Here is a 26,940-nt window from a genome sequence, read left to right on the forward strand (position 1 = left end):
ACTACCACCCATGAAAGCAACTTATTCCAGTAATTTATAACCCGCTGGCTAAAATAAAACTTCCTGCAGTCCAATCCTCATTCATTTTACTGATGCCTCTCAGAGCCTTAAACACCTCAATCAAATCTCCTCTAAGGTGTCTAGTTTCCAAACTCTGCAACCCACATATTCGAAGTCTTTCTTCATAAGGACGCCCTTTTGCCGATCTCACCAGGCGAGTTACCCGTCTTTGCACCCTTTCAAGAAGCTCGATGTCTTTCTTTAGGTGCGGTCTCCATACTTGAACATGGAGACCGCACCTTTTGCCCGATGACCAGGTTTTTGAGTTTTTTTTTTTTAGATAGACGTAGGAACGTTTTACACATTCACTTATATGCATGGTTAAGGGGATAATAAGCCACATCAGTCCACCCCCCCTAAATCCGCCCCTGACTCCAGATATCATAACGGTCATGCGCTCTAATCACACTAATAGTAGTGCGAGCATAGGAAGCTCTTCTAGTGGAAGCTGCAGATGACGTCACTTTCGTGACCGATCAAATTTACTCGGTAGAAAGTTGAAAAAACTGCGAGCCCATTGTTAAAATATTCACAGCTCACCACTGAGTATATCCTTAACTATGGATTCCATACTTATAACACCATCATACATTTTAGTACCAAGGAGACATTCTAGTTCAGATGCAGTTAAGTAAAGAAGATTATTTAATTAAAAATTAGTGATTTTTCAAATTAATGTGATGAAAGAACTTAGAGCTGTTTTTTTTTACATTATTGGGCAAACAGATTGCACACTGTTGACAAGTATACCTTACTATATACATAGATGATTAATATTCTTAAATTACCTTTTAAGTGTATATTTTATTTAGAGAAGTATTATACCATGGGTATGAAAAGTGAGAGTTACACTAGTTCTGCAGTGTGTAGGGCAGTGGCGTCCAACCTTTTCCCGTGCAGGGGCCATGTTCAAAGTTAGATTTGTTTTTCGGGCCACACTGAGTGATTCGAGAAAAATTAAAGCGTTACATTTTCCATATCTTGTTACTTGTAAAGGGAAATTTATGTTTTCATGTTACCATTCTTTATTTTCAGGCTATGTATAAAAAATGAAAATTCCCAACACTTTTATGTGCAACAAATCTATGTCAGTGATTTTTTATTATTATTATTTTTAAAGATTTTATTAAAATTATAAAAATATGACTTTTGTTTTTTAAAAAAATACCTTACTTTTGCTTTTAAATGCTCACTTTAGAAAATTTACAACCTGAAAAGGATCACTGCTTTTTAATATTAAGGTGAATAAATAAATATGATACGCCTAAAATTAAAAATATTCAAAAATTTTGTTAAGTACAATACACACTTACATTTACTGAACAAAACATTTAATGAGAAAATTTTTTTGATAATTAACAAAATTTAAAATGCTGTTTAAGTTTACTTTCCACACATGCCGTATAAAAATAATTCACGGGCCATAGGTTGGATTACACTGGTGTAGGGTCTTAAAAATTCAGTATTCCTAACTCGGATGATAAAATATTAAAATAGCCACCTTATTTTCATTATTTTCAATATATTATAATAATGATCAAAATAAAATTTTACCTCATGGACTTTCTTTGCATTATCATGGATGGAAACTATATGGGTTATGTTGTTGGCTCGGAGTTGTTCCTGATCTTTAGCATCCCGAAAGTTGCCAACATAAAGACCAGGAAGAACCTAAAAAAAATCATTAACAAAGCTTAATATTGATAACTTATAAATCTGAGAAACTAGAGTGAATGTATTTTCTTTGCTTCAGTCATATAATTGTAAAGGAAAAAAATAAAAAATAAATAAAAAATTCAATTGCAATAACATAAAGACATCTTTATCAGTCAATCAACAAATGTTTCTCTTAGCCTTAATTTGGAATGCTACTTTCTAAACACACTGACATTTGACAAACAAAACAAAAGTCAGGAATAGAGTTTATGTCTCACCAGTATCAATTTCATCAGATTCTGAAGAGCCCAGGAACTCTGAAAACCTCCTGCTGCACTCTGCCAGAAGTGAAACAGAAACAGTTGCACCCACTTCATTGCCAGACTTTGAACCATCGATGTACATCTTAGTAAAGTTATTAGGCCAATTGTCCTGGGTTTGTTTCTATAATGGGTTGACTATCCCTTAAGTCTCCATTTTTGAAATGCAATGAGAAATGATTATGAAAAACATGCAGCTCACATCCTTTATGACAGATCCCAGTCAGTTCACTATTAATTGAAAGGTCATCTAATGTTAACTGCTTCAATACACAGCAAATCCTCATGGCTTGGAAACATTGAACAGACCACACATACTATCTTTCTTGATCTCACAGCAGCTTTTGATGCAGTACAAACCCAATATCTATTGCAGCTTTTTAAGAACTAATATGGGATAGATGGATTGTTTTATAATTTTCTTGAACAGCTTCCATTTGTGAAACACTTATACTTCATTTGTACTAATCAGACAGTTATTAGACAAGTTAAATGTGGAATACCAAAATATGGACCCTACAGCTCTACTCTTCACAGCTATATTTGTTCCATTTCTAAAGACACCCCCCCCCATTTCACCTCTCTGGCACCTTCCTTGTATCCAGAAACTCCTTAGCTTCAGTGAATAAGTCTAAACTTAAATCAGCAACATTAAGCCTGTTATATCTTCATCAATATCACTGATGAATACAGAAAACAACAATGATCCCTGGGGGACACCACTAATAAAAAGTCCATGACAAGCAGTGTCCACTGATTACCACTCTCTGTCTTCTCCCATTCAACCATGTTTTTATCCATAGCAGCAACTTTCCTTAATGCCATACTACTCCAATTTTTACAGCAGCCTTTTATAGACAAAAATATCAAAAGCTTTCCTGAAATCCATGTATATGATATCAAAATTATTTTTTGCATCCAGTTTCTTTGTGACACATTGTAGTATCCAATCAAATTGGTCAGGCAAGATTTCCCGTTAACAAACCTATGCTGTGTCTGAACTATAACTGCAGTCTTGTCTAGATGATTCTGCATTGCTTCTCCGTGACTCCATTATTTTCCCCGGAACAGAAGTTCAACGAACAGGTCTGTAATTACTCGTGTGTCACCTTTTGATCCCCCCCCCCCCCGGATACATTTGTACTTCTCTAGTCCATGGGACCTCCCCTGAATCCAAGGATGTTCTCATAATTATGGCTTTTTTTTTTTTTTTTTTTGATTTGGTAGTTGTTGGCGCATCGGCTTCTGTGGCCATATTGCACCTCCCAAGGTTTTTGCAGTACTTTGATCCAAGCCGAGGCGGGAATCAAACCCACGACCTTTGGGTTGCTAATTATGGCTAAAGGTTTGCTTACTTCCATTGCTGCCTCCTTTAGTATAACTTTAGTATAATCTATCCCATCTACCCCAGGTGTCTTTCTTATGTTTAACTTCAACCATTTCTCCTAAACTTTATTCTCAGTTATTACAAAGCCATTTAGCTCCCTCTTAGAGTTTGATAAACTTCTGGACTCCACTTCTAACATGCAACTACTAATGCTAATGCTTAAACACCTAACATAATCATTAAAGTTCTAAATATAATAATTGATTCGGGCACATATGTGCAAACTGTAAATAATAGTGATAATGGGCTATAATACAAAACATACTGTTATGTCAAATCAATATCAATTATTCTGGTGGAAGAATTTTGTAGAGGATTTTGGAAATGAACTTTTTATCATTCTTAAATACTGAAGGATAAACATTAAATGGTTTAATAAGATCAAGGGTCCTGGAAAAAAAATTAAAAAAAACTGTATTGAGTTTTAATTATATTATCAAACAGTACCAGAGAAGGTAAGGACTGTGTATTTCTGGAGAGAAAAATATACTAACTAATTGTGCTCCAAATAGGTGTGGGTCATTCCTGTTATATAATTGGGGGAAAGACAACAGATATTTCAGATTGATAAGTAACTTAAGGTCAGAGACTCAGGAAAACCCAACATTTTGGAATAAATGGGTTATTTTGCGAAATGAAATTTAAGGTTAGCCATTTAAGGAGCTGATTACTGCTAGAATGCTGTGTAGAATGGCAATACCAGACCAAGCTTCATATAGAAAAGAAGAGTAAACAAATGTCTACATAATTTTTGGATAATAGTTGAATTATGCAAAAATTATGTAAAAATTATCATTTATACCTATTATACTGACATTATAGGTATTATAACAGATACATTTGTCATTTGATACCAAGGAGGATGGATTTTAATATGGTGATTATAATATATACAGAAAGGACAGACATGACAGAAGGTGGGGAAAAGTGATGCTTTTGGTTAGAAAGTAAAGACTAATAAAACAATAAGGCCAGTAGACACAGGATGTTCATTATAATATTGAGTCAGCCTGGTGTCAAAAACTCTGGGAATAAAAAATGAGAACAGGTGTCTGTTACAGGAAAAACAACAGTGATGAGTATAATGAACAACTGTACAGATAAACAGAGTAGGATGCAAATTAAAATGTCTTATCATGGGGAATTATAACTTTGCAGATATCAATTAGAACTTGATGGGTTGCAGCTCTATTTTTGATTTATCAGCAGTGATTCATGCATTAAGAATCTTCAAGTAAAAGAACATTTAGCCGGAGGTATTCATGGCATATTGATGTGGGATCTATTCAAAGAAGTAACTAGCGTTCCAGCTTATACAGTAACATCTCACGGATCTCAGTCAATTGCCTTGCTAAATTCCAAATAAACTATGTTGAAATTGTTCCTACATCTAGCTCACAAGAAACCATGTCAAAATAGCTTACCAGGTTAGTTACACACGATTTTACCAGGTTAGTTTACCTAGGTTAGTTGCACACAACCAAACCATGTTGTGTGTCCTTCAGAATGCCACTTCTATCTAAATGTGGATTGCACTTAATCATTGACTCTAAGATTTTCCCTAGCAATGAAGTCAGCATAGCTAGTCTGCAGTTACTGACTTCACTCTTAGAACTGCCTTTATGTATTGAAGATATATTGGCCCTTCTCTAATTCAAAGAAATTTCCTGAGAGCCCAAAGATGATCGACCTCATAATTTACCTCAGTGGTTCGGTACACTCTCTGGCCACTTCCCTCAAAATCCTAGGTATATGCCATCAACTCCAGGAGCATTACTCGCATTTTGGGTTGAAAGGTTTTTCTAATAAACAGTCATCTTAATTTCAAACACACTAATTTTATATGGCTCAATCTCATTTGCATAGCCTCAGTAAAGTCCAATGTGAAGTACCTATTCAATTCATCAGCAACATCAGCTGGGTTATCTAAGACTTCTCCATACCCAGTGCACAAGCATCTAAACCAATTTTTCTTCTTCTTTGGATCATGTACATGAAAAACTACTTGTCCCCATCTTTTGCCCATTAGTTTCTCATACTCAGAATTAGCTTCCTCAACCTTATTTGTGGTACTATTGCAGATCACCTTGTAGCTGTTGTAGGCTTCAGTACTTTTCATCGCTCTGTAAATTTCCTCATGCTGTCTTTTTATGCTCTATTAGACTGACCATATACATATTCATCCATCCCAGCATCCTCCTTGTGCTATATTTTTTTAATGGGATATATGCATTAATGGCTTCCATGATTATTGCTTTTAAAGTATTCCATGATTCTAATGTATTCGCCCTCCCTCCATATAGCACTTTAAACTGCAATAGTCCCCTTTCCTGAAATTAAAACCTGTGCCTTTACCTTTAACTACTGCATCTTTCTTCATCTTCCAACTAATGATTGTGTGATCATTACCTGCCAATAGTTCCTGTACTTTAAGCTCTGTGATGTCATCTGATTTGTTGTGATGTCATCAGATGAAGAATATTCTTATCACCCACAATTTTCTTTAACATGCTGGTATTAACAATAATCATCTAATTTATTTAAAAATTTTGTTTCCCATGTGACAATTTTCCTTCGAACTTATTCCAATTAACTTAGGGACAAATTGAAGTCACTCATAATAAGAAATCCATGCCTGCCCATTCTGTCTACATACAGAGATTATTATTATTATTAGCTGCATGGCGCAAGGAAGCCTGAAGCTTATGCTGCACCAGCTGGGAAAAAAAAAAAAAAAAAAAAAAAAATCCTGAGTTACCCTGAGAGAGAGCGAGTCAAAAGTAGAAGGAAATAACCAAGAAATAGAAGAATGATGATATCGAGCTCAGGACCCTGGGTGTGCCAAGCCCACACACCAGATGTGAGCCCCTGGGGATCGACTCTCATCCTGCTCTTCCAAATCTTTTAGTCTGTTGATTACTCCCATTCTCATTATACCTCTGCTTCCAACTAACTCACACCATACAGATTCTATGCTAGCAGATGTAACTTCTGACTCAGCAAAAGCTCTTTTTTTGTGTTGAGGCTGCTTTTGATAAGATGCATGATCTCAATACCCCAATTTCTAGGTGGCACCACATTACTGCTAGATTTTTTATGTCAGCATTAGTTGCGCTAACAAGGAGTTCGAATTCACCAGTTTTGTTGATAACACTCCTGATCTTACTGTAGAGACAATTAAGACTAAGCATTCTTCTATAGTTTATTTTAATTGTAAAATTAAAATATAGTTATGGAAAATAAAAATCAAATATATTACCTATTATTCTATATCAGTGGTAGTCAACAAGGTGGTTAAATACCAAACACTACTGAATCAAGGCAACTGTCTCAGTTGCAACTTTTCATTTTCATTTTTCACAAAGAAAAGTCACAATGGGAGAAAGAAAGCACTAATTTTAAGGAATATGTTTTAAAGCAGGAATTCTCAAACTTTGTAATAACAAGACCTCACCCCCCCCCTAAAATGATAAGTGAATTTCTGTGATCCCACTATAAATTAGGCTAATAACTTCATCCAAGTATGCTGCTTACATTTAATAATTAAATTTTAATCTATACATAAAATAAATTAAAATGGCAAAGCCTTTTTATAAAGCTATTAGAAATCCTTTATAAAGCTATTAGAAATAAAAACAAATAAAATTGAAAACCTGAGGCAAAATTAAAAAACATTAACTCCCCATCCAAGTTTCCCCTGGTGGAGAAATTGCTACAATTTGAGAATCAATATTTGAAGGGGGTTTGTGAATAAAAAATATTTAACACCTGTTCTGATCATAATCAACAAATCAATAAACATCTTCCATAAGCAATTATTGTAATATTACCAAAATTTTGCCGCAGTGAAGGGCAATTGTTTGAAATAAAGTGTTCATTTATTAATTTATCCAAATGTTCAGCTGAATTCAGAAAAAACTCGTAGTTGGAAAAATATCCCTAGACCCCCCCCCCCCCCAAACTGAAATGCCTATTACATATATCAGAAAGCAATATACTAAGCATTAATTTTAATTATTAAATAAATAAATTAATTGATTTAATAATTAAATGCATGTAATTCCCAGCATAACGGCATTTAAAGGAATCTAGAGGGCAGTAGGACCATGGACCAAAATGACTTCTTTTATATGGAGATTTTTCTGAAATTTTGCAATTATAAATAAAAACATGCAATAATATTAGGTAATACAATTATGAATATTCTTACCTTGTTCATTCCATTTCCCATGATTGAGAGTAATAATATGCTCCCAAGGGAAAATATTTGGTGTTAGGTTGTTAATTTTCTTGGTGCTCTCCGTCACATCGTAGTTCAGTTTAAAGAAAGCCTCACAGATACAGCTGATTTAGTAGACTTCATCTTTAATTGTGTACAAAATGTCATCTATCATTATACCGAAATATGGATTTCAAAAAGTCAGTTCTGCACTGGCGAATAACTTCGACAATGCTACATAAAGCATTAGTCGAAATGACTTCCTTTCATTAAAATATTTTGGTGAACATCTACTGGCACACATAAAACTCTTAAGAGGAAAAAGCAAATGAACTGCAGCCATTTCTATAAAAATTCTTGCTTTTGCAAGACTGTTTGATAATTCGGCAATTATATTCCAAAATAAAGGCATGAAAATATCTGAGATGTAAAAGAAAATGACCGCAAGCACACGAGGACGTATTGACTAACATCGGCCGTTGGATGGTATATTTTTTTCGGACAGATTTAGACGGAAAAAGTCTGAACTTCTTGGTTCATCAATGGACGACGACAATGCACGAAGTACGACGTGATTGAACACTTCTGCTACCATTCTAAAAGACGGAATAGAATAAATGACGGAAATAATTCACAACTGCCCGTTTTGCAGTGATTAATTTTCTGAGCAAAATATGCGACCGCTGCGCTCTTCGAACGGAGTGAAGCTGTGCTTTGAGCAACACATAGCACGAGAAATCACACCGCAACACTTCAACCCCCTGAATGAGGATGGAACACCGGTTTGTTACGAATGGAGTGAACATCGGAAGTACTCACCATTTTCTCAAAATCTCTTGGCAAATCGCTTACTTGTCATTGTACTCCACACCATCATAGTTTGGGGACGAGACTGATATAGATACTAATTATTTTCACCGTCGTGAGACTCCACTCCGAGGCGTCACACAATCGCCTCGCTAACGCAGCCATCCTTTCAACTAATCGATGACCTTGAATCCTGATCGGCCTTACAAAGGTCTTCGTGATCATTGGCTGTTTCGGGATGGCATTCCTCTACACCGTTTCGCTGCAGAAACAAGTTGCAGCCTCCCGATGCTGCGCATTGAATAACCTTACCTTATCAAAATACTCTTCTCACAAACATCAACAAAAAGATTTTATATCTGATAGCTAAAATAAACCGATTCGCTACCTATGTCGGTGCATATAAAGAACTTTCAAAAACAGTATTTGAAAAGCTTTTAACGGATACATTTAGACCATTTTAAAAAGAATGCTTCGATCTTAAATTGAGCAAATTGATTCGTATGAAATATATATGAAACTGCAATTTTTTCGAGTACAACTTTTATGCTGAAATGACAGCAAGAATATTGGCATGGTTATGGTAAGGAGGCTTAGGGGCAGTATTGTTATTAGCAGACATATTTCATAAAATTGTATTCAATATCGAGTAGATGGGCAATTAATCAGCGGGTTTATCAGTCTGTGCTTGTTTTGGATTTTGCACCGGACGCAACTACAGCCCCATGAAAAAAGAGTATGAATTTCATTAGGGTGGAAATATTTTTATTTTTATTTCTATTTATTTATTTTATTTTTTCTGTTGACCTTTGGCATTGAGCTAGGGGCGAGATTTCGCTGGTGCCTGGGTTTGGGCTCCCTCTTATGGTATGGGATTGCTGGCACCCACTGTTGTTATCGAGGGGTTTCAGGCCATATTGCGCCGTATATAATATGTCTATAAATCGCGTGTTTTCTGTGATAGATTTGCTGTTTGCTAGACAAAAAACCTGAGTTTCAGGGAGTAAAAAACCCATGCTACCCGGTCTTGAGACCAATTAAATCAGCTGTGAAAAAAACCTATAAAATTACCTCGCATCATTGACGGGATTCGAACTCAGGTTATTTCCAGCTAGTGGGGAGGATGGCGATTATATCAACTGTGCACTTACGAGGGCAGCATCCCCTTTCACTAGTAATTACACTCCACCAGTGAATTATACTCCACCAGTGCCAATTTTACAATAATGTAAGTGAAACAACTGCTTCAGATTCTATTTCTTGGTGGAAGGTGGATTGGGGGAAACAGAACATCTGCCGTCATCTGTTTTTATTTGGTTATTAAACATGTTTTTATGACATCTATATATTTTTTTCAACTTTAGGATTCACCATATTCGAGAGAACAATTACATCAGTACTTAGATGGAGCTCCTCGACAAATTTTCATATTTTTATATTTTAAAAATTAGTAAATAAACTCAAGTGATAAAAAGTATGAAGACTATTTCATCCTCGTTTGTGATTTGTGGTCAATAGGATTTAAATTGTCTATTTTAATGTAGTGGCAGTTTAAACCCTGCTTGCTATAAAAACACGTGGAAGAAAAGGATAATTCTACTTCACATAATTTTGAAATGGCCAAACTGGCATTAGCTATGCAGTAATTATAATCACCATCCTCCCACATCGGGTGGAAAAGTCGTGAATGAAGTGAGAAATAATTTTAAACTCTTTTTCACAACATGGCCTAATTAGTTGATCACAGGCGAAGGTTATTTTTTTCTCTCCCTCCAGAGAACCCGAGTTTTTCGTCCTGCAAACAGAAAAATACAAACAATCACAAATAATATATACTGATGCCTTATACACTTAGTTGATTTAGTGCTTAACACACCGAATTAGCTATTTTATAATTTCGAAGTTCAAGCTCAAATTGCGTATTTTTAATAAATCAAATTCCTCTTATATGTACAAAGAAGAAATTGATTTGTTAAAAATACCCAACTTATTATACATCTTTCATTTCTTTAAACTTTCTTGTTATTCTGACGATCTGATCTATTATTCTGGTCATCTCTTATTTTAAGGAAGAAGAGATATGCCAATAAGATCCTTTATTGGCATATTATTTCCAATGGCGGCGGTGAATTGGCACCAAAGTTCTTGTAGCCTATTTCTTATAGTTGAACTGGACACCAGGTAGGAGATTAAGGTTCCTTTACTACTTACTACTGTTGAATTGGCCGCCAGACAGGGGATTAGGATCTTTTTCCATTATCTCCAAGTATGAATTTTTAAGTAATAAGTATGTATTATAGATGGGATGTTTTTTTTTTATATGAGATATATTGTTAACAAATTTTAAAAACATTTCTTTTTTAATTATTTAAACAGGTTTCATGTTTTTTGGTGTTTATTAAGCAGAAAAGCGAACACTTTTAGAAGGGTTTCTCCCCTGAAAAGGGACGTACGAATGGAGCACTAACGGGGAGTTAATTATTAAGAAAGAATTCCCTCTCCCCCACATAAAGGAGAAGTACGAATTGCGTACAGACCGAAAAATAATTGTGCACTTTGAAGAGAAAAGCCGCGGAAGATGTTACAGAAGGACCTTCCAAACTGATTAGTTCCGCCTTGAGAGAACATACTGAAGAAACTGAATCGTTTTCAAGTAAAGACATTGAATATACTGTGATGACTGATTTGTGAACACTCCATCCGTAATGGACTATGCCGCATAGCTCGCAGTATAAAAAGGCAAACAGCTACGTACGCTATAGTAGTGGTAATTGGCATCAGGTCGTGCAAGTCAGAGTGATAAAGTAGCAGTTATGGGACGTTAGTAAAGATATCACGGATATTCAAAAGGACATGATTGTGGGAGCTCGTGTGTCAGGTGCTTCCGTATCGGAAATGACACGTCTTGTCGGTTGCTCACGGCCCACTGCGATTAAGGTGTACAAAGAATGGTATCGAACTAGTCAAACTCCCGCCGACATAACTGTAAAGGATTACGCAAGATGAATGTTCGTGGAGAGCAAAGGATGCAGCGCACCGTACGGGTTCAATGACAGGTTACTGCGCGACAGCTGACATCGCAATACAATATGGGGAATGCAACAACAATATCTCAAATGACGATGCGCCGAACAGACGTATGGGCTTACACATCAGATGACTCAAGAGACATCCTCTCCACACCGCTGATCATCGTCGAAGGCGAATGCTATGACGTGAACAACACGGCAAAAAAGAGTGTGCTGGTGGGATGAGTCCAAATACCTGACGCAACACGCCGATCGACACATTCACATGCAAGCAACACGAGTCCATGGACCCGTCGTGCATGGTGCCCACTGTCCATGTAGGTAGATTTTTTATTATTTTTTTTTCCCTCGCTTTTTCCCATTACATATGGGGTCAGCGTTTTTATTGTTTTGGCATGAATTTTTTGCGGCCGGATGCCCTTCCTGACGCCAACCCTCTCCCTTTATCCGGGCTGGGGATATGCAATGGTCATTCCTTGACCTTCCGCATCCTCCGTATTTGGTGGTCACGGGCTCGAACCCCGGTCTAATCAAGAAGCGTGTGCTACGCACTACTACTCCTGCCCACCTGGCTACTGAGGCGCAGATGTGGTTGCTTAATAAAGGATATGCTTTGTGGAAAGAACTAGGACCACTGTTGCGTATGGACCAGTGGTCCTAGCTTCACTGGTGAGGTCTAACGGCAGCTCTTTGGAGACGATGTCAATTCAGCCATGGTGAAAAAATAAGTTATCGGACGGCGTGTCATCGGGCCCGCACTGTGTACGAGTGGTTCAAGGAACACAGTGAAGATATCAACCATCTTGACTATCTCCTTGACGATCTAACTATCTCCTATTAACTGTAAATTGGGTACCTTGAGTTCCAAGAAATTTAGCATTAGCATTAATAGAGGCATATGATGCAAGAAAGCAAGTTTATACAGCATCATAAAAAAAAAAAAAAAAAAAAAAAACCCTTCCCATTTCACCCATCTGTTCATTTCAAATGCTTGGCTAATTCTGCCTTCAACTTATTTAAGCTATCAACTTCCGCAACGACAGATAAAAGTTTGTTCCAGCAATCAACTACCAAAAGGCAAATTTCCGCACATCTATTCGACAACTGTCTTTCCTCAATTTCAGTTTATGCTCCATCGAGTCAGTAAACTGATCGAGAGGAAGAATCCTATTGGCATTGAGCCTGCTCAATCCATTCAGGGCCTTATACACCTAAATCAGATTGCTTCGCAGGTGCTAGTCTCCAGACGCTGAAATTTGCAGAACTTAAGCCTTTATTCGTTAGAGTTCCCCTCACCAATTTTGTTGCCCTTCTCTGTACTGGTTCTAGCAAATTCTGCATCCTTCCTAAATTGAGGCTTCCAGACATATACGCAGTACTCAAGGTGTGGCCTAACCATTGCCTTATACAAGGAAATAATCAACTCCTTACTCGAAAAATTCCTTACTTGTCCTTACTCGAAAAATTCCTGTATATCATTGAGAAAACCCCATGATCTACTCTGGCAGCCTGGCTCAATGCTCAGAAAACTTCATATCTGACTGCACAAATACCCTCAGCTCTCTTTCATTCTTCACTACCCTGAGTGTAACACCACCTAGTTGGCATGTTACTCTGGGGTTACTGCTACCCATATGCAGTACTTTGCATTCGTCAATGTTAAACTTTAGTTGCCACTTCTCAGCCCATCTGCCCAACTTTTCCAGATCTGTTGCAGCAGCATACTGTCATTACCGTTATTAATAACCCTGACAACCTTTGTATCATCTGCAAACTTTGACATTAAGCTTGATATACCTTCATCAATATATTGGGCCTGACGTAGCCCAGTGGTCAGGAGCGAGAGTGCATAGCACGCGTTCCTTGAGTGGACCGGGGTTCAAGCCCGTGACTACTAAATACGATAAATATTTGTATTGAAGATTTATTGTAAACTCTACTGACTTGGTTGTCGTGCCGGAGTATAAACAGAAAAAAATTATTTATCATTGATAAATATAGAAAACAACAATGGGTCCATCACTGAACCCTAGGGGACACCACTAATAACATTAGTCCACGAAGAGCTAAGTCCATTGATTAACACTCTGAATCCTCCCACTCAACCATCATTTTATCCATTGTAAAAACTTGCCTTAATCCATACTGCTCCAGTTTGTACAGTAGTCTTCCGTGTGTAACAGTATCAAAAGCTTTCTTGAAATCTAAGTATATGATATCAAAATATTTTTTTTTTTTTTTGCATCCAGCTCATTTATGACCACGTCATACTATCCAATCAAATTGGTCAGACAAGACTTCCCCTTAACAAACCCATGATGTGTCTGAATTATTACTGCAGTCTTGTTTAGATGATCCTGCAATGCTTCTTTAACCAGTGACTCCATTATTTTTCCTGGAATTAAAGTTAAACTAACAGGTCTGTAATTACTCATGTCACCCTTTGATCCCCTTTGTGAATTGATGATACATTTGCGCATCTCCAATCTGTGAGGACTTCCCCTGATTCCAAGAATGTTCTCATAATTATGGCTCAGAGTTTGCTTACTTCCTTTGCCACCTTCTTTGATATAACTGGATAGATCACATCCACCCCAAGTGCCTTTCTTATGTTTAATTTCAACAACTTCTCCTCCACTTAGCTCAGATATTACAAAATCATTTAACTTCCTGTTAGAATTTGATAAACAGCTGGCTCTCTCCTCCTTGAATAACTCCTCATATGCGAATGTACATGCAAAATATTCATTTAGTTTGGCAGCCATCTGAGTATGATTATCTACAGGCAAACCATTATAAATTTATATAAGTAAAGAAATATTTACTGTTTTTCTTTGCATCCTTTGCCAAAGATTTCTCGTAATCCGCCTTTGCTTGCCTAACCTCCTTTGTGACCTGATTACAGACTAGCTTATATCTGCCATAGGCTTCTGTTTCACCTGATAATTTATATCCATCCCATGAATTTTTCTTCTCTGCCACAAGTCTCATTAGTTCATCTGACATCCATTTGGGCATAAACCTAGAACAGTATTTCTTAGTTGGAACAAAAAGCCTAGTTGCGTCCAAAATTACTTCCTTGAATGCTTCCCATTTAGAATTTGCTGTTGGTAACATCATCAGTTGGTCCCACTGTACAGAATTTAAAAAATCCTGCGATCACTGTAGTCACCTTTACGAAAGCAAACACCCTTCCCTTCATCTCTGATGGTAGTTATATCTTTAAGTACATCTCACATCAGTACACGATCACTGCCACCTAGTGGTTCATTTATCTGTAAATTCTTAATGCATGAATAATCACTGCTGATAATCAGATCAAGAGTGTTACTCCCTCTGCTTGCTTCTCTAACATGCTGCCGTAGAAAACAATGATCCAATAAATCTACAAAAGCCTTGCTAGTGTGCCAGTGACCAACCCAAGAGTTTCAGTCAATATCTGGGAAGTTAATATCCGCCATTATAAGACATTCTGATTTACTGGCCCACTCTATTTCTCTGCACAATTGCTCATTATACTCATCAGATTGATTAGACCTATAACAAACTCCTACCCTCATGTTTGCTTTCCTAGTGCTCATGTCACACCAAACTCACTTAACATTGCACTTCCTTAGATTTTATGTATTTCTTAACTAACAGCATAACCCCTCTTCCCTTCCTATCCTGTCTATCCTTTCTGTACACATTGTACTCTCCAATTTCTAATTCTGCACTGCTTATATCTGTGTGAACTCACGTCTCTGATATCCCAACAATATCTGCCTTTGATGTCTTGACCAGCACTTAAAATTCATCAAATTTATTTACTATTCTCCTATCATTGGAGTACAGTACTCCAACTTGTGTGATTATGAACGAATTCCTCTATTTTTGTACAGGAGAAGCAGAGGAAAGAGAACATTTATGAGCAATCGTTACTATAAAATATCATATTGTAGAATCCTTCACAATGAGTTATTTATTTATTTCATTTAAAGACTATGTAGATTTGCCGCACCGCAGTACATCAAAGTAAAGAGAAGAAGATAAATTTAAGGCAGTTATAAAGGTAAAAAAAAAAAAAAAAAAAAAAAATTAATAATATATTTACTGCACTGTCCGGAGAAATGACAACATAATGTCAGAGGGCGTTCACAAGATAGACAGAATACAAGAACAGCGCTTTGTGTAGTAGTAGTGGTCACATGGGGCTTGAATCACAGGCACTGAAATGCACTTGACCGAAGGTGCGCCTAAAAACCAACGACAGCAACTCAGGCTAGGAAGCCTGAGGTGCTATGTTTGGTTTTTAGGCGCACCAGCAACTTGTACTATATCGCGCAATGTGGCATACTCATCTACGCACTGGGCTGGGATCATTCAATAATACAACTCTAAACTACCTACCATACATTCACACTACACATTTTTTTTTTTACTTTCTTCCTTTCTTTTAAGAGTGAACCCAAACTAGCTTGGGGCATTCTGTACGGAACATTTCGGGGTCTATCACGATTCACTCCTAGTTATGGCCCACCTCCTCGTGTGCAGAAGGGCAATGGGGAGACTTTTCAGGTGATCACCTTCCTGGCAGCAAAGTGGCCAGAAACAACTAAACAACATAATAACGTACGTGCTGCACAAACATAATAACATTACACCCAAATTGGCCGTTTTAGAGTCTTGTAATATCACAGTATACCACGGTGGAATTGAACTAGCATTCTGATGCCATCCTGCATAAGCACTGCTGCCTACTATACATATTGTCCTACTGTCCTTTCTGGTATAGGTTCTTTCTGCAGTATCTACAAAAATACACGGGGGTTGTCATGGCTTTGGTCGGGACCGCTTCCATCTAAGAAATAAAACAAAAAACACAAGTGCGCGATTGAAAAAAACCAAGGACAACTTAAGGAGGAACCCAATTCCATCCACATGAGATTGGCTAACTACAGTCACGATCGAAGGTGCGTTTAGAAATTCCTCCAGTTTGACAGGATTCGAACTCAGATCTCTTCAAAAGAGTCACAAGCGGCAAAAACCACTGATCATTTCAGTGCGATTTTATGCAAAATTTACAAATTTTCGAAAATGTAAAATTTTCAGTGTGAAATTTTACAACTGTACAATTTTTTTAAAAATTAATTTACAAATTTTAAATCCTATAGCTTTCAATGACGCGTGCCCAGGGGATTCAATTTTTGGAGGATGGGACCATAAAGTTGAAATATTCATACAAACACACCAAATGGATATAAATATAATAAATTGGAATAGGACCAGGGTATGTCTGCCACGGAAAAAAGTTTACAACGTTGTAGAGTAGATATCATCTTTTTAGGGCACAAAAGGTGATACTGTTTTATATATATATATATATTGACACTAAGATATTAAGAGTAGGAGAGGACTTACTTAACAAGTAATAGGTAGGAGATCTGAGAGGACTTACTTAGCAGGTCAGTGTTGAAAAAAAAGTCGCCACTTAGGGTACAAACTAAAAGTGTCCGCAATTCTGCCCAGACACGATAGGAGGGAGTATATGATGAGAGCCTTGTCAATCAATTTGGCCACAGGCAGATTGTGCAAGGCTCATAGGATAGATTTTTTCTCATCGTGGTCTCTGCTTGTTAACAGCAGAGACTACAGGGATAAACGTAAATAGAAAGGAGGCTGCAAGAATATTTGCTGATACTATTGAGGCTGTGCTAGGTGGGTAGAAAAACTGATAGCTTGGGGGATTCACAGACTAATAGATTAACAGTTGCCACAGGTAGAGGTGGAATGATTCTTGCACTGCTTCTACTGGAATGAACAGCAGCCTAGAAAGCAAGTTGCTGGGGATTTCAGGAACTGCTGTGGGTCACCATGAAACAAGTAAATACATGGGGGTTACTCCTCTTAGTTACTCCCATGTATTTACTTGTTTCAAGTAATGGGGTAACTAAGAGTAAGAACAAGTGCATGTCTAGTTGCATGTTCACCAATGCTAGGAGTACAGTAAATAAATTTGATGAATTTTAAGTGATGGTCAAGACATCAAAGGCGGATATTGTTGGGATATCAGAGACTTGGTTTCACACAGATATGCAGAATGCAGAATTGGAATTTGGAGAGTACAATGTGTACATAAAGGATAGGAAGGGAGGAGAGGTTATGCTGTTTGTTAAACACATAAAATCTAAGGCAGTGCATCCAGTTGACATTGGTGGACAGTGCAATGTTGAGCCAGTTTAGTATGAAATAAGAACTGGGAAAGAAAAAATGAGAATAGGAGTGTGTTATAGGCCTAATGACTCTGATGAGTATAATAAATAACTGTACAGAGAAATAGTGGGCCAGGGGAATTTTAGCTTTCCAGATATTGACTGGAACTTGGTCACTCGCACACTTACAAAACTTTTGTGGATTTATTGGATGATTGTTTTCGACAGCAGTATGTTCGAGAGGCAACCAGAGGGAGTAATACTCTTGATCTGATTATCAGATCAAGAGTATTATTATTATTATTCATGCATTAGGAATCTTTAGATAAAAGAACCAATAAAGAGCAGTGATCACAGTGTAACCAATAAAGATCACCAATAAAGAGCATTGCATCAAGAGTAAACAGAAGGGGTTTTGCTTTCGTAAAGGTGACTAAAGTGGTCAGAGGCAGTTTTTAAATTTTATACAGTGGAACCAACAGATGGTGTTATCATAAGCAGGCCTGTTACCACGAATAGGCAAGAACAGAAAGTTTTTCGTCAAGAAAAATAGGCAAATCGACCAGAGAACACATAATTTATGGACATATTAAACATGACCAGATAATTGGTTCTCGAGTCGTATTAGGGTGCTAGTACGACGCTTCTCTCGGTAAACCCGCTATAGAAGACACTAGTTGCACAACAGAAATACAAGGTGTGACAAAAATAAACCGAGAATCGTTGCTTACCAATGCCTTACTACTTCGCATGTAAATAGCATTCATATCGTGCTATAGCTTGTTTTTTCCTGTACAGATCAGTTTTTGTTTCGTTTGTAATCGGTAAAGTTTTGATTTAACTGTGCCTCTTTAAGTAAAGCAGTGTTTTAACCATAGAGCGGAAAAATAAGTGATCGCAATTTATAGCAAAGAAGTTGGAGATGTTATGGAAAGTGATGGGTGATGAAACCATGCAGCCACGTGAACAAATGGGACAAACGGTTCACAGAGGGAACAGAAAGGTGTCCACGACAACAAGTTTCAACCTCAGACGAGAACGAAAAATTCGAGAGACCGTGCTCCAAGACCGTCGGATGAGCATTCGACTAATCAAAGTACAGTTACACATTGACAAAGAAACAGTAAGAGCAATTCTGGCAGATGGTGACAATGGGCCGCATCATTTCTCTGTCGCAGTGAGAGAGTTTTTAACGAAAAACAAGATCACGACATTAGAGGACCAGCCTTATTCGGCAGATCTGGAGCTGTGAGACTTTTTTCTGTGCATTTTAATTTTAATTTCTGAAAATTAAAATGCATCAAATGAAAACGATCTGAGGACGTTGCAGACATTCAGAAGAACAGAACTCAGCAATTAAAGGTGGTATCTTCCAAGACTTCCGCTGCTGTTTTAGACCCTGGAAATCGCGAATGGAGCGCCACATAGGCGCAGCTGGAGAGTACTTCGAAGGGGATAAACATAGAAATTGCTGTACTTAAAATAATAAATTATTTAAAAAATATTTCTCGTTTCTTTTTTTTTTTTTTTTTTTGTACATCAAGCCGCGCGTGATGTATTTCTGTTTGTAACTTGTGAGTGTACACTGAGTGGACAGAAATAATGGGATATCGACCTAGTAACGGGTAGGCCCTCCTTTCGCCCGGATAAGGGCAGTCACAAGGTGAGGGAGGCATTGAGTCCACTAGTTCACGAAAGCGTTCCACAGGTTTTTCCATCCATGCTTGTTGCATCGCTGTCCATAATTCCGTCGCATTCTTGGGTGGAGGATCCAAAGCTCTAACGGACCTTTCCACAGATGCTCCACAGGGTTCATGTCCGCGGACGGGGGGGGGGACATTCCATGCTGGTAAAATCTGCGAAATGCTCTTCGAACCATGTTCAAGGGGAGACGCATTGTCCTGCTGGAAGAGTCCATTGCCCTGGGGGTGCACGATAACCATGAAGATATGCAAATCATCTGCAAGGATGGACACGTAACCTTGACCGTTCAGAGATGCGTCTAGACGTACCAGGTGTTCCCACATGGGCCAAGTTGAACACGTCCCAGACCATTACCGATCGCCCACCTGCCTGAACATTTTCTTGTTGATATGACGGGTACATAGCTTCGCGTGGTTCCCGCCAGATACGCACCCTCCCGTTCACTCGAAATAACTGGAAATGGGACTCATTGCATCAGGTGACCCGTCCCCAACCATCCAAGGTCCAGTGCCGATCTTCTTTCTTCCAACTGAGGCTTAGAGTCCTGTGTCGTGGAGGTGGCAATGGAACTCTGGTGGGTCCCATAACCTTTTGCGGCTAATGGTCGCCTGATGGTTTTGGTGGAGACGTTTCTGGCAACTCCCGCGTTGAAGCCGGCGGTGATTTGTGCTACTGTCGCTCTCCGGTTGGCTGAAACAATGCGAGACAGAAGTCGACGGCCACGCTTATCCACCATCTTTTTCTGACTACAGCGCTGTCCATGATGAGATGTTATTTCGGAAATGGCGTATTCCCGATACACTTTTGATACTGTCGAACAGGGATAGTGCAATTTCTGTATCGCCTCCGCGATAGAGTGACTCATGCGTCGGGCACCCACTATCAATCCTCTTTCAAAGTCGGTTAACTCAGGGCGTTTATCCATACTGACATCGAATTACTGTCTACGTGAATGTAGTGTATCCATATACCTACCAAGCGGTGGGTTCGTCCATTAGAGAGAGAGGGGACAGCGTCGAGTTACCAGGAACTCGACGCTGATGAATTCTGTCCTTTCAGTACACGTGTGTGCAACTCGGTGCAAGGACAAATGATCTGTTCAAGTCTAATCCTTTGTTTATTGTTTTTTTTTTGTTTGCTTTCTTTATTTTTAGCAAGGAAATGATAATTAAAAATTATCTATTTTCCTAAGTTATTTATTTTATTTTATAGAATTAAACAGTTAATTATTTTCTATAACTCAACCATTATGGATATTCGAGTTATGGGACTAAATTTGGAACCCCATGTACATTATGCCGATTAAAATATGTCTGTAATTACAGAGGGCACAAAGGGAAATTGATATGAAGAGAGCGAAAGTAATAATATATGACTCGAAAACTCATAGAAGCGTAAGATAATGCCATATATCAAGCGATAACTGATATGGCTAACCCATAATTGATTTTAGTGCTTCGGTAATTCTTCCATAGCGTAATGTGCCACTTAGCAGAGATTAAGTTTCAGGCGTCGCTGGCTGATGATATTGGCGCTGGGGAAAGTCCAATACATTTGCGTCTGAAATATAATAAATGGGACCACGTTGTAAGTACGTTTTACAGGGAATGGCAACTCACTTGGGTGCACATCGCTGCTTTCGAAATAATAGCATCACATGAAACCACGAGGTCAACTATATTTAGTGAAGCATCTTACTTCATGGATCGAACTGATTCCACGCGACCAGTCAGAAAGCTCAGGCTTTGAATTTCGTCAGTGCGTAGAGAAACTTGAAGCCTTTTCGAGGTCACAGAGTTAACTTGTTATGTGTCACCCTTCAAACTGAGTTTAACCAGCCACTAAACAATTTAATTACGATCATATAAAGATTATTGACTTCATCTTTCTGATGACAAGAGCTAATTACGATTAGGAAATAATAACTTGCACAATTGTAAAAAAAAAAGAAAATAAAAGCCTGCTATATTAGGGTCACTCGAGAACCCAATCATCGGCCCATGTGTAATATGTCCATAAATTGCATGGTCAATTTGCCTATTTTGCTGATTTTCCTGGTCAGTCGTTTTGCCTGTTTTGCTGATTTTCCTGGTCAGTCGTTTTGCCTCTTTTGCTGGACGAAAAACTCAAGTTTATGGGGAAAAGAACTGCAATCTACACCTATGATGGACTAACTCAACCATGGAGTGAAAAGCCCATGAACGTTCCTCGCGCCATGACGGGATTCGAACCAAGGCCTTTTCCATCCAATGTGGGGAGGATGGTGATTATAACCACGGTACTGTCCGCGCGGAAAAGGACTGTCCCGAAAAACCGAGATTGCCACAGTATAGAGGGGCAGATATCAGTGCATATATTATCAGGACCTTGGCACACCCAGGGCCCTAAGCTGGACATCATCATTCTTCTCTTTCTTGGTGATTCCCTTCTACTTCTGACTCTTGCTCTTTCTTTCTCTCAGGGTAACTTAGAAATTTTTTTTGGCTGGAGCAGCATAAGCCTCAGGCTTGCACCATGTGGCTAATAATAATAATAATAATAATAATAATATACTGTATATACAGTATATATATATGCAGCGTGTTTCATCGACAGTGAAGTGATCAACCGAGGATGAAGCCTTTTGAAGAAGAGGCAAAAGGATCCTCTCAGTAGCTGGGTTGCGATTGAGGCCGCTTTCATCAGTTGGATGGATGTTAAAAGGATGATTTCATCAGTTGTGAATTTTAGGCGCATCGGCTAATGAATAAGGTGCCAATGTATCATTCCATAGAAATGACATGATTTTTTGAATGTGACAAGAAGTGACAGGGAGAAAAAATCAAACGCATTAGAAAAGTTAAAACACAGAATATTACATTTGGCTATCGATTTTATTCGTTTTGGGCGTCCATGGGAGCGCAATGCGACGCCCAAGGATGTCCTACACATGTTCGATCGGATTTAAGTCTATTAATCGTTCTGACCACGGCAGTCTTCAGTTTCAAGATATTCCTTCACGCCCTCGTGTGTAACACAGTTGGTAGGATCTCCGTGCTCCCCACACTGGGTGGAAAAGACCTGAGTTCGAATCCCGTCGATGACGGGAGGAATTTTTATGGCTCTTTTTCACAACGTGGCTGAGTTAGTCGGTCTCAGGCGAGGGTAGCATGGATTTTTCTCACGGTTTTTTCTCAGGGTTTTTTGGGAGCTTTTCGTCCAGCAAACAAAAAATCGACCTCAGAACATACGAAATTTACAGACAATATAAACGCAGCAACATGGCTTTAGTCTCTGATGCTCCTAAAATCCAATAACACCAATATTCCTCCACCATTTGAATTCTATGTGCAGTGGCGTTGTCGTGCATGAAAGGAAAATTTGGCCAACCGCACTCCTAAAAAGTCGCACATAGAGTTCGAGGTTCTGTTCTTGGTACTTCGGCTCAGTTACTGTAACCCTATCAAAAACATGAAGAGGGGTGCGGCCGTTATTCCGCCCCACACGAGACCACCGCCCCCACTGTAAGTGTCCCTCTCTCTGATGTTGGAGGAAAAGTACCGCAATCCTCGTTGTCTCAAGGTGAAATAACGTCCTGAATCTGTTTGTAAGCTAAAACAGAACTCGCCAGAGAGCAGAACTACATCCCACTTGTCTGGGCTCCAAGTCACATGTTCATGGCATCAGTTTCTACAAACTATGCAGTGGTTTTGGGTTAATGGAACGCAAACGTTGGCTTCCTTGCGTTGAGTCCACTTGAATTGAGCCTTCTTAACACAGTTAGGGTTGAAACATTTTTATCTGTGACCGCAGCAACCCTCAAGAGACAGTTGGTGAAAGGACATCGTAGAATTCCGTCTTCCTGTTAGAGCCAGATATCGGTCTGTTCTGGTTGGTGTAGCCCTCGGGCGACTTTGGTCAGCTCTTCCTGTAATAATGAAGTGATAGGGTCGCAACCCAAGTTTTTATACGCATGAATAATTTGCATAATGTGTGGCTTTTTGTTGACTGATAATTTCCGTAATCATCAGTCAACTTTTCAACTAATTCTTTGTAATTTTCACTCTTAATATTACCATGAAAGCCACTTCAAGGCGAAACGACTGCTAGGCATTTGGCTCAGCATCAATCATTTCGTCTTCAGGTTCTTTTGTTGCCAGCTAACTGCTTAACTTATGGATCAATAAATACCCACTTTCCCTTTTGCATCAGGCAATTGAGGAAACAGATTTTAATGGCTGAAGGTTCACCTAGAGATGTTTCAACAAATTGTTTGATCAGTCCAGGCATAATATGTAGTAGTAGAATCAAGGCTTGGAACCAAGAGATTGTTTATTATATTGTGGCAGACAAATTATTAAAATGGTAGATCATTCTCTTATCTTGGAGTGCTGATCTACTGTTCCTCTGTCCCAGAGGGAGAAAAAAAAAAAAAAAACTCCAAGGGAAACCACCTCGCAAGCCCAGAAGAAACTGCAGCTTCTTGAAGTCACCACAAACATTCCATTTATACTGATAATTTTGATCTTCGCTATCACATGCTTCACATTTCTGTGAAGCATGCAATAGAGACCTTTAATATGAACAGTGTACAACAGAAATCGATTGGTGTTCACTGAAAGGGCAGAATTCGGAGGATACCTGGTTCCTGGGCAACGCGACGCTGTCACCCCTCTCACTAGTGGACGAACCCCTCCCCTCCGCTTGGCAGGCATATTGGTACCATGCATCACTGCATTCACGTAGCTGGTAATTCGATGTCATTATGGATAAACGTTGTGAGTTAACCGACTTTGAAAGAGGGATGATAGTGGTTTCCCGACGCATGGGTCACTCTATCGCGGAGTGGTACAGAAATTGTATTAACCCTGTTCGATGGCGTCGGGAATACGGCATTTCCGAAATAACATCTCATCGTGGACAGCGCTGTGGCGGAGAAAGTTGGTGGATGAACGCGGCTGTCGACGTCTTGTCTCGCATGGTTTTAGCCAACGGAGAGCGGCACAAATCACCGCCAACTTCAACGAGGGAGGTGCCAGAAACGTCTCCACCAATACCATCAGGCGATCATTAGCCGCAATATGGTAGGTCATGGGACCCACCAGAGTCCCAGACACCACGACACAGGACTCTACACCTCAACTGGGCGAAAGAACATCGGCACTGGACCTTGGATGATTGGAGACAGGTCTCCTGGTCCGATGAGTACCGTTTCCAGTTATTTCGAGCGGAGGGTAGGGTGCGCATCTGGCGAAAACCGCACGAAGCTGTGCACCCGTCATGTCCACAAGGAACTGTTCAAGCAGGTGGACAGTCGGTAATGGTCTGGGGCGTGTTCAACTGGCACACGTTGGGACCTATTGTGCGTCTAGACGCATCTCTGAACGGTGTAGGTTACGTGTCCATCCTTGCAGACCACCTGCATCCATTCATGGTCAATGAAGGGATGCAGATAGTCCCACAGGGCAATGTGCTTTTCCAGCAGGACAATGCAGCTCCCCACAGAGCCGTGGTGACTAGAACATAATTCGAAGTGCATTCCGCAGATTTTACCACCATGGAATGGCCTTCCCGTTAAGTGATGTGAACCTTGTGGACAATCGTTGGGATGCTGTGGAAAAGTCCGTTCGAGCTTTGGATCCTCCACCCAGGAATGCGACGTAATTATGGCCAGCGGTGCAGCAAGCATGGATGGAAATACCTGTGGAACGCTTTCGTGAACTAGTGGACTCATTGCCTCGTCTTGTGATTGCCCTTATCCGGGCGCAAGGTGGGCCTACCCGTTACTAGGTAGGTATCCCATGACTTCTGTCACTCAGTGTACACTTAGGGTAGTGGAAAATGAAAGAAGACTTCGGAGTAATTGTGCAATCAGAAATTAAGTTCTCTGAGCAATGCAGATAGGCTGCTAGGACAGCTCATGTGGTTTTGTTAATGATAAACAGGAATTTTGCTAGAAGGGATAAGGAGGTGATTATCCCATTGTATAAGATAATGGTCAGGCCACACCTTGAGTACTGCATACAGGTTTGGAGCTTTCAGTTTAGAAAGGATGTAGAGCTGCTGGAATACGTACAGAGAACGGCAACGAGATTGAACAAAGGGTGTTCTTATCAAGAAAGGCTTCATTTCTGCAAAATGCAGTGTCTGGAGACTTGCGAGGTGATCTGAACGAGGTGTTTAAGGCTTTGAATGAATTAGGCAAACTCAGTGCTGATGGAATTCTTCCTCTTGCTCAGGCCACACACAGGAGGGCACAAATTCAAATTGAAGAAGGACGGTTACAGAATAGATGTGGGAAAGTTTGCCTTTAGCCAGCGGGTGGTTAATTGCTGAAACAAACTTCCATCTGTTGTTGTAGAAGTTAATAGTATAAATAAAATTAAAGAACTAGACAAAGTACTGGAGGGAATGAATAGGTGAAACGTGAAGTGTATCTCTTTTCTTTGGCTGCTGCTGTATAAGCTTGCTTTCTTGCATCACTTCCGCTGCTAATGGTAATGCTAAACCCCAACAGCCTCGGGCTTAAATCTCCACTAAAAAGGGTGGGGGGATCTTATAGACTTTTTTAAAACCGTGTTTCAGTTAGTCGATCTTAGGTGAGTATTACCTTATTTTTCTAGCATTACCTAGCTTTGTGGGCTGAAAAATTCCGTTTTTCATCCTGCAAAACAGGCAACCTGACAGCAGAATATGTGCAATTTATAAACAGCAAAAAAGAAAAAAATAATGCCAACAGAATGGTTGTCTAAAAATATCGGAATTATTTCAATTCAGTAAACTCTATATGCTTGTAAATCTCATTGCCTTCTTAATTGGTGTTTACTAGTTCCTCTCAATCCTGCTGTATCATGTATTAATTACTGAATCTTTTGCCAGTATATATTCTTTCTTCGCCCTCCCCATTTTCGACAGATTTAAAAAAAATATATTCAATATTGTAAATATTAATTAAGCTCAAGGGCGATTATGACCCTGCACCACTGTGTTTCGGTTAACTTCCATTTAATCGGAAGCTCACTTCTAGATGGGAGCTTTGCTGGTGAGGACGAACAACAGAATCGGTTTTTGATTTTGTTAAACTCACAGAATTCATCGTCATGAGTAATTATCGTTCACTTTGTACTTCTTCCTTAAACATAAGTAATAAAGAATTCTAAAATAGCTCTGCATGCGCTCAAAAACAAACATCTCGTTTGTTTTTGATGATCATGCACGTCTCCTCTTTGACCATGGCCTACATTTAGCCAGCTCTATTTACAATTTATTAAAATTTCTTGATGAGTTTAATAAGCGTCGATGTACCACTTAATCCGGACATTATAAATTAAAAAAAACTCAATGCGCAACAAGACATAATAGATTACTTTGACCATAAATAAAATTTTTATAATTAACATAAAAGCTACCATAGGATTCAGTATTCCGTATCGAAGAATTGAGTGAGATATGCGAGAGGATTATGAACCATATAATCGATGCGCGCAAGGCAACGATGCGATGCATCCTCTCATGTAATTGGTCATCTACACCGATGAGCTAAAACATTATGACCAGCGAGTCGTTATGTAAATCGAAGCAACTGCAA

At 39.0% G+C, this 26,940-nt stretch overlaps 1 protein-coding gene across 3 annotated transcripts in view; it reads right to left on the minus strand.

Annotated features, from left to right (window-relative positions):
* LOC150082453 (dual specificity protein phosphatase 22-like) overlaps positions 1 to 26,940 on the minus strand; it is a 123,381-nt gene that overhangs the window by 51,043 nt on the left and 45,398 nt on the right. Inside the window, exons 1-2 of one of the 3 annotated variants that reach the window (XM_090378625.1) lie at positions 8,462 to 8,593; positions 1,615 to 1,731 (exon numbers count right to left, since the gene is read on the minus strand). In XM_090378625.1, coding sequence (XP_090234751.1) covers positions 1,615 to 1,731; positions 8,462 to 8,464 — 120 coding nt within the window. In that variant the 5' untranslated portion in view covers positions 8,465 to 8,593. Of the gene's footprint in view, positions 1 to 1,614; positions 1,732 to 7,633; positions 7,851 to 8,461; positions 8,594 to 26,940 lie in introns of those variants that run through there. The other 2 variants (XM_090378624.1, XM_090378623.1) reach the window with 2 other exon arrangements.

This window comes from Mastigoproctus giganteus, chromosome 7, assembly GCF_048544385.1.
Source record: "Mastigoproctus giganteus isolate SK-2022 chromosome 7, ASM4854438v1, whole genome shotgun sequence".
Taxonomy (NCBI): domain Eukaryota; kingdom Metazoa; phylum Arthropoda; class Arachnida; order Uropygi; family Thelyphonidae; genus Mastigoproctus; species Mastigoproctus giganteus.